Below are 9,059 nucleotides of genomic sequence, written 5' to 3'. Positions count from 1 at the left end.
ATATATATATATATATATATAACAAAAAGAATGAAATGAAAAAGTGTCCAATTTATTTTTTTTCAGGATCGTCTAAAATCAGAAAAGCTTTACAAGTGTAAAAAACCTCAGGCTTCCACTACAAATGGCATTGGTGCTGTTAAAAAACCAAAGACATTTGTTCCTGGTGCTAAACTATCAACAGCTGCATCCATGGCGGGTTCAAGTCTACCTGCTGGATCTTCAAAAGAAGAAATTGAAGCCATTAAGGTACTCTTGTTGATTATGTTAGACAATGAATGTGGTTTCTTGTACTTCAGGTCACTAATTCTTATTCTAATGTTAATGGTTCATATTCTATTAACATGCAAAACAGCTGTTGGCTCCATTTACTCTGTAGGTACCACAGCTATTGGGTCCAGATGTACAGTGTAGGTACAACGTGGTGCTCTCATTCATTGAAACAAGTCACAGCACTGCAGCTGTACACCTGACAAGTGATTTGTTGGTTTTCTTTACTGAATTTGTGTCCTTCTACAGACAACTGGTTTCTTATCCTTTATACCAAAATAAAGAGTTAAACACTGATCTTGTAGACTAAGTATATGTGAAATGATAGTACTCTTATTTTATTGTTTTTGTTTCTTTATTAATTTTTTGTTGCTGCTTTCAACTGCTTTATATGATTTAGATGATATGAAGCTGAGATTAAACTGCTGATTACTGATTTCATAATCTCTGAAGCTGAATTTTCTGGAGTTGTTTCATTGTCATCAATCTTCCTAATGTCAAAAGAGTATTTGAAGTAACTACTGCAAATTTACAAAATGCTAAATATACAATATTTTCACTTATTACAAGCAGTAGTGACAATGTCTCCTCATAGTACCTATTTATAGCTAAGTGGATTCAGCTATGGAAAGCTAAAGATCCTATGTATATTTCTGACATAAAGCTCTGCAGTAGTCAAGTCTTTTAAGTAATAATATTTTATCATCTTGCTTTTATTATTTTTCTGTGATGTATTTTCTTTCTTTCTTGCCTTTAACCCTCCAACACGGAGTATAGGCCACTTATAATTGAATTCCATGTCGCATAATTTTTTGCTTCTGTACTTATACTCTGCCATGAATGTCCCCCTTTCTCTAGTTCCTTTTGCGTTGATCTACACCACAAGTTCTTAGGCCTACCCCTCTTTCTATATCCATCTGGATTCCACTGTAAAGCACTTTTCGCTACATTTGATGTGTCTTTTCTAATTGTGCTATCAATCCACTTCCACTTTTTCTTAAATATTTGCTCCCTAATCGTCCTCGTCGTGAGAGATAGAAACAGGTAAAACTGAAACAGGTGAAGTTGAATGGGCTAATCACCCATGCAATGGATTTTCAAATTGATTACGAAAACACTGATAGTTGACAAGTCTTGTCATATTAATTCTGTGATGCATGGAAGAGAAAAAGTTTTTTTTTTTGTTAAAATTCTTGTAAGGTATATTTTAAATTTCTCTCATCAAGAAAACAGTGGTATAATTATGTACAAAACAATAAATTTTAGACACAACTCAATGTTGTATGACTGGGAAAGGCGTTATTTCTTTCTCATGACTTCGTTTTCAACTAAGCAACCAACACTATTTTACTTTTTCCTTCATTAAGTTACTTTATTTCCTTCTTGGTTACTTTGGTTTGGTATTGCAATATTTTAGCTATTATCAATAGATTATTAAATATTGTAGACATTATTTTTAATCACTGAACAATTAAGCATGTTCATCATCATTTAGCATCCACTTTTCTATACTTGCATGGATCAGATGGAATTTGTTGAGGCAGATTTTTTACAATCAAATGCCCTTCCTGTTACCAACTCTCATCTGTTTCCATGCAAGGTAATATTTCCCTGTGACAGCATAGAAGACTGGGAATAAACAACCTTACTTGTTTCCAACAATCACATGACCTCAAGACAAGGGTACCCGCAAATGCATGTACACACACACACACAACACATGACTGCCTTTTACATTCCATTTACCAGATCTATTCACAAAGCTTTGGTCAGTCTGAGACTACAGTAAAAGACACTTGCCCAAAGTGTTGCCCAATAGGTTTGAACCCAAGACCATGTGGTTGGGAAGCAAACTTCTTAACTGTGCAGCCACTTTTAAAGACAATTTAAGATGATTTAAGGAAGCTTTATATTATTAATATAGTGGTTATTATTTTTTTTTATACTCAAAGTTTTAATTTCATTTCCTTTTATCTATTTCTTTTTGTTTGTTTTCTGTTTGTATTCCATCATGTTCCTCAACACCAATTATTCAACTATGAAAAAAAAAAAAGAATCCCCTGTTTTGTCCTGAGGCATAGCAAATAGCAATATTTAAATCTGAACTCATGGCAACTGCAATATAATAATTTCTGATAATTGATTTGAAAAATATATTTTTGTCAATTTTTTTTTCAGGTGCCTCAATATGTATTTATTTGCTCATATCTTTAGTATTAATTTTCAAATTTTCTTTTGATCTACAGAAAGCAATATCAATGGCAAAGACTTTGCAGGAAGTGGAGCACTTGAACCAGATGCTACGGTCTGGAAACATTCCTGGCTTTGAAATTAAAGGAAGTGAGGATAATTTTTTTTTTCTTTACTTTTTTATTATGTATGTTTATTTTTCTATGTTAAGAAAATTTCTGATCACTCAATTCTGAAGAAAGAACAAAACTAATTGCCAATCAAATACTATGTACATTTACTTCACTGATAAGGTTCTTAATAGTGCACTACCTACTTAAACTTCAGTTTTATTTTAACCCTTTAGCATTGAAATTACTGTCAGATGTAATGCTTATTTATTCACATTGTTTTGAATTAGTCATGGCTTATCTTGTAGCTTCCAGACTTTGAAGATGTGATTGTTTATTTTTAGAATAACATTGTAGAGTAGGTGCAAGAGGCCAGATCTGGCTGGTTTTAGAATATTCAGGCAGGATATGACTGGTTTAAATGCTAAAGGGTTATGGTTTATTCTTCTATGAAGATAAGTTGGTATGGACTGCTGTATTTTTTGTGCACACTGTATTCTTTCACCTGTGACACTAAATATATAACTCTATTTCATGCTGTCTTTTCTTTGATTCACTTTTGTCAAGAAAGCTGAATAATGTGTTGCTTTGCATAATTCACTACTTTTCTCAACATACAGAGACCATTTTTTGGAGGGAAGGTGATGTAGTTAATAGAATCAGCTGATTTGTTAAATAATATCGTTGACATTGACTGACATTATTGACCCTGGTTAAATGAATGACAAAGTCAGTAATTTTGGCTCTCAAAAGGATAAAAATATAGTAACATTCTTGATCTACCAATTTTTGCGTCTTCTAATCTTGACATTACATGGTGGTTGTAAAACTAGTGTCTATATAATACAATCATCGTCATTCATTTTCAATCTTCCATGAAAACATTTCTGGCCCTGAGGAAATATTACCTTGCTTGGAAACAAGTGAGAGATAGCAACATCAAAAATCTACCTCAGTAAATTCCAGCCATTAAAAATCTACCTCAGTAAATTCCATCTGAGCCATCTGGAAAAGTGATCATTAAAATGGTGATGGTGACACATATGCACATATAATGTCATCATCATTTTATGCCCACTTTCCATGCTTGCATATGTCAGATAGGTCATCACTGTCTGAGTTTCCTATCCAGATTAGAGAATCATTTCTCGCTCATATGTTACTTTTTGGAGCAGTTTATATTGCTAGATCTCCCTCCTGTTGCCAGCCTTGTTCAGGGTGTCATAGACATGACTAGCATGCAAATCAGAGAGAAGTGGTATTCTGGGATACTAGACAGTGTATTAGAGAGAATCTAGATGTTGTGGTTGAGAACTTTGTACATACAGATAATGGTTTGCTTGCACTTACTGATTCTAAGAAGAAAGCGGCATGGAAGTGTCACTATGAAAGGTTGCTAAATGTGGGGAGAAGGAGAATCCTCCTAATATGGGCCAGCCATCAGAATTGACAGTAGTATGATAGGCAGAGCAGTTAAAGATATGAAAAAAAAAACAAAAAAAAACTAATTAATGATCCATTGGGAATTACTGCTGAGATACTTAAAATATTTGATGGAGTAGGATACAATCTGGTCGTTTGTATAGTTAATCAGGTAATTCAGGAAAGTGTCATTCCCAATGACTGGTGTAGCTGTTTTATAGTCAGCTGCTACAAGGGTAAAGAAGATGCCTTAGAAGTAATAGAGATACCAAATTAAAGTTACAGAGAGAGTTATAGCCTAATTAATTAGAAATATAGATGCAGTTTGATTTTGTGTTGAGTAGAAGTACTACTGATGATATCTTAGACAACTGCAGAAGTATTATACTTGACATTTGTTGACCTGGAGAAAGCCTTTGGCAGAGTGTCTTGCTCTTTGAAATGGTGATCTCTGAGGAAGCTAGGTATAGATGGATGACTTGTGAAAGTTGTGCAATTTACATACAGGACTGCTGTCAGTAAAGTGATAGTTAACCAGGAGTACAGTGATGAATTTAATGTACAGGTAGGCATTCACCAGGACTCAGTTCTCAGTCCCATCCTATTCATCATTGTCTTCCAAGGCCATTACAGTCAAATTCAAGACCTGCTGTCCCTAGGAACTGCTATATACTGATGATCTTACTCTCATTGTAAAAAAGAAATTGCAGGTGTAAAAGCAAAACCTTGAATCATTGTCTTAAAGATCTAGTAAGCAAGAAAACAGGCAGGACCCTACCCACCTCAGATAAATGGCTCTACTTGATATGTAGGAAAGGTATAGACAGTAATTCCACATGGTATACCCAGTGCAAGCTATGGGCACACAAGATGTGCTGAGGAATTACTGAAAGGTTGCAAGAGAAAACTGTTTTTGTGGAAGATGCACACGTACCATACAGTTTGAGGTCACATGGGAAATTGATTTTCTCGAATGCTTTGGAGGTTCCCTAGATAGAAAGTTTCTGTTAGCTAGGTGACCTAATTAGCTATGGGGGAGGATGTTCTGAAAATGTAGTCATTAGAATAAGAATAGGATGGAGAAAGTTCAGAGAGCCGTTAGCTTTATTAGCAATGAAAAGTTTCTCCCTTTTCAAGAGGAAGGCAGATTGTATGATGCTTGTGTACATTACAGCTATGCTACATGGTAGTGTGGTGTGGGCTCAGAATACTGATGACATGAAAGATTAGAGAAGAATAAAGCTTAGTAGTGAGAATTTTTTTTCCTTTCTTCTTTTTCCCTGTTCTTTTCTGTGTTGCAAGTTTCATGGCATAAAAAAGCACCCAGTACCCTCTGTAGGAAGAGCATCTATCTTAGAAAGCATCCAAAGATGACTTTGGAGCTCAACGCAGCCCTGCAACTTGCAGATTCTCTGTTAAACTGTCCTACTCATGCCAGCATGGAGAGTGGATGTTGAATGATGTTGATGATCCATCAGCTGCTTTACAGAGGGTACTGGATACATTTTATTATGATGCCTTCCATAATCAGGTAGTGTAAGTTGATAAAGTTGCTAAACTAAGATTACAAAAGCAGCACTAAGCAGCAAGAGTGCTAGAGATTTGTTGTTCAGCCCATGATAATGGTGCTATCTTACAGGATTTACAGGCTAAATTTGAGTTTTCATAAAAGGAAAACACAATATTCCCTCCAAAAATAAAAGTATTTTTAAAAATAGTAACATATCAACTAGATTATGACTGGGAGATAACAGTTTACTCAAATTAGCTGCCCTCAGTTTCCACCACAGTTTCAAGATGGCTCTGGAACTTGGTACATGCATTCGCCAATATGTTCCTGGAAAGATCTTCAAACCCATTCTTGAGCTTGGCCACCAGCTTGGCACTAATGTTGCGGATAATGCGGTTTGTATCTTTCTCAACTGCAACCTACATATCCATGGGATTACAATCAAAGGAATTAGGAGGCCAGAAATTGGGACTGGCAAAATCATAGAAATTCTCTGACAATCACTTCTAACATGGGTTGTAGGTAAGTCACTGGTTGTTCTCAGTGTTGTGCAACTGGTCCTGACAGAATTTCTTTTCATCTGAGAAGAATCAGATCATTCCCAGCTCAATAGGCTACCTCAGTTTGTTCAGGATCTTCTTTGCCTTCATCAAGTGGTTCTCCTTGGCCCTAACTGACAGAATGTGTCCCTTGCACTTTTTGTATGAGTGATTGCGAAGGTCCTCATTCAGGGCCAGTTTCATGGTAGCTATTACAAGACCCATCTCTCTCGCTAAAGCCTGGATCTTCCATCACCTAGTCCCATAGTTGTTGGATGAATCCTGGCCTGCAAACACAGTTGGAACTCCTGCTGGTCATAGCTTCATAGTCTTACAATCTTTACATTGTTCATGGAGCTTTGAGCAGCAGTCATGGTGTCAGCATTTTTGATACCCAATATGAATCATCATAATGAGGTAACTTTTTTCCAATATTCAGATGGCTCCCAACTCTTTGTGCCAGCTATCTTTTTCTCAAATGCAACTTTAATTTTTATGTTCTCCAATGTTGTTAGCTGTTTGTTTACCATATATCAAGCTGTTCTTGAAAAAAGGAGACAACAATTGTCAAATTTAGCCCTAACACCCTATATGTTTATATTACTGTGGGGCTAAAAACTACATTCGAACAAAAACACTTGATTGTGTTCATGTCAGACTGATGTATCTCCCTCACTCTAGTGTCCAGTTTGCATTTAAATACTAAGGTTGATGCAATTACAATTTGTGGCCTAATCTGACAACCAACAGAAAATTAGAATACAAGCTTCATATGATATATATTTTAGGATTTCATGTTACGTGTGTGTATGTGTATAATTATATCTCCAAGTGCATCATCATTATCACTATGTGACGTCTGTCTCCCATGCTGGCATTGTTTGGATGGTTCAACAGGATGATCCAACAAGCCAGTTTCTATGGCTGGGTGTCCTTCCTTAAACCACTTTATAAAGTGTGCTGGGTGGTTTTTTTTCCTTACACCATTATGAATAAATGTCACCAACTAACTCAACTAAATGGGGTTGTAGTAGAGAGGGAGATGGCTATATGTCAGGTGTTTAGAGGGTATGATTGAGGGAGAGGCACAAGTGTCTTGTAGAGGAGATATATGGCTATCTCACATTATATAAGGGCAAAAATAAGTAGCTAATAAGAAGACGATGATGGCAACAAGATGTCTGTATACTCAAAGTGAGAATAGGAGAAAATACAAACAGGATTGGGAAAGATGGGTGGGTAAATTGAACAGAGTATGAAAAGAGAGTGTCAGAGTTAGTGTTGAGAGTAGAGATGAATGCATGGAACAAAAGTGGATGTGTAGTCAATGGAAAATTTCAGTAAGATAAGGGGAAGAGAAAGAAATAGGAATGAGGAAATCAGGAAGGAGGAGTGATAAGTGATAGTTCAGGAAGGATGAGGTATGGCAGTCCTAAGATTGGCTCAGGAGAGGGAGAGATAACTGTGGCATAGGAAGGGATGATTGGAGTAAAATAAATTGGAAAGGTATGATATTGAAAATGATGGTTGGATTTTAAACGGAAGTAGTTCCAAAGAGGAAGGGATGTAACTGTAGCACAAAGTAGTGGTGAAATTCTTGCAGATTTTGCTCATGATTGCAGCAACTGAATACTGTTGTAGTCAGATCAACTTCCACTATTTCATACCATGTCTTTCTGGGTCTCCTTCTTCCACAAGTTTCATTCACATTTAGCAGCTTTTGTTATACAGCTCTTCTTAATCATATGCATCACATAACCATACCAGTACATTCAACATTATATAAAAATCAATGTGTGTGTGTGTGCATATATTTATAATATATATATGTTTCTTTGTAGGGTCAGAAGAGGATGCAGAAGAGGAAGAAGTTAGCAGAAAGGAGAGTTTGCCACGAGAAACTTTGCGGAAAGATATACATCAGAAAGAGCAAAACCGAAAAAGGGAGCACCAAGATGATGATAGGTGGCAGGAAAGTGAAGCAAAAAGAAAGAAAGAAAATCAAGACAAACAAGTGCAGCAGCAAAAGACCCAACGTAAACAGGACCTTGAACAAGAACGCAAAAAAGAGTTTGAACGTAAGAAAGAAATTGAAAAACAAAAGGAGCTTGATAAGCAGATGGAACTTGAAAAACAGAAAGAGGTTGAACGACAAAAGGAACGTCAGAAGGAGATAGAGAGGCAGAGGGATTTAGAAAGACAAAAAGAAGTAGAGAAGCAGAAGGAATTAGAACGACAAAAAGAGATAGAGAGGCAGAAAGAATTAGAAAGACAAAAAGAGTTAGAGAGGCAGAAAGAATTTGAACGCCAGGAGATAGAGAGGAAGAAGGAAATTGAACGCCAGCAAAAATTAGAACGACAGCAGGCAGAGTTGGAGCGCCAACAAGCACTGGAACAACAACAGGCTGAGCTTGAGCGCCAACAAAAATTAGAACAACAGGCAGAGCGAGAGCACCAACAAGAGTTAGAACGACAAGCAGAGCTAAAGCGCCAACACGAGTTAGAAAAACAACAGGCAGAGTTTGAACGCCAACAAGAACTGGAACGTCAACAGGAAGAGCTAGAGCACCAACAGAAACTGGAACAACAGGCAGAGCTAAAGTGCCAAGAGTTAGAACGACAACAGGCAGAGCTGAAGCGCCAAGAGTTAGAACGACAACAGGCAGAGCTGAAGCGCCAAGAGTTAGAACAACAACAGGCAGAGCTAGAATGCCAACAAGAACTGGAACAACAGGCAGAGTTGGAGCGCCAAAAAGAACTGGAACGACAACAAGAGCTGGAACGACAACAGGCAGAGCGAGAGCACCAACAAGAGCTGGAACGACAACAGGCAGAGCTAGAGCGCCAACAAGAGTTAGAACGACAACAGGCAGAGCTAGAGCGCCAACAAGAGTTAGAACGACAACAGGCAGAGCTGGAGCGCCAACAAGAGTTAGAACGACAACAGGCAGAGCTAGAGCGCCAACAAGAGTTAGAACGACAACAGGCAGAGCTGGAGCGCCAACAAGAGTTAGAACG

The 9,059-nt window shown here is 37.2% G+C and overlaps 1 protein-coding gene across 1 annotated transcript in view; it reads left to right on the top strand.

Moving 5' to 3' along the window:
* Positions 1-9,059, top strand: part of LOC106883950 (trichohyalin) — a 51,220-nt gene that overhangs the window by 39,726 nt on the left and 2,435 nt on the right. Inside the window, exons 6-8 of the mRNA XM_014935104.2 lie at positions 67-249; positions 2,517-2,610; positions 7,883-9,058. Of these exons, the coding sequence (XP_014790590.1) occupies positions 67-249; positions 2,517-2,610; positions 7,883-9,058 (1,453 nt within the window). The remainder of the gene's footprint in view (positions 1-66; positions 250-2,516; positions 2,611-7,882; position 9,059) is intronic.

The sequence above is a fragment of the Octopus bimaculoides genome, chromosome 7 (assembly GCF_001194135.2).
Source record: "Octopus bimaculoides isolate UCB-OBI-ISO-001 chromosome 7, ASM119413v2, whole genome shotgun sequence".
Lineage (NCBI taxonomy): Eukaryota > Metazoa > Mollusca > Cephalopoda > Octopoda > Octopodidae > Octopus > Octopus bimaculoides.
Note: the sequence above shows the minus strand (reverse complement) of the source record. Positions and strands in the feature narration are given on the sequence as shown.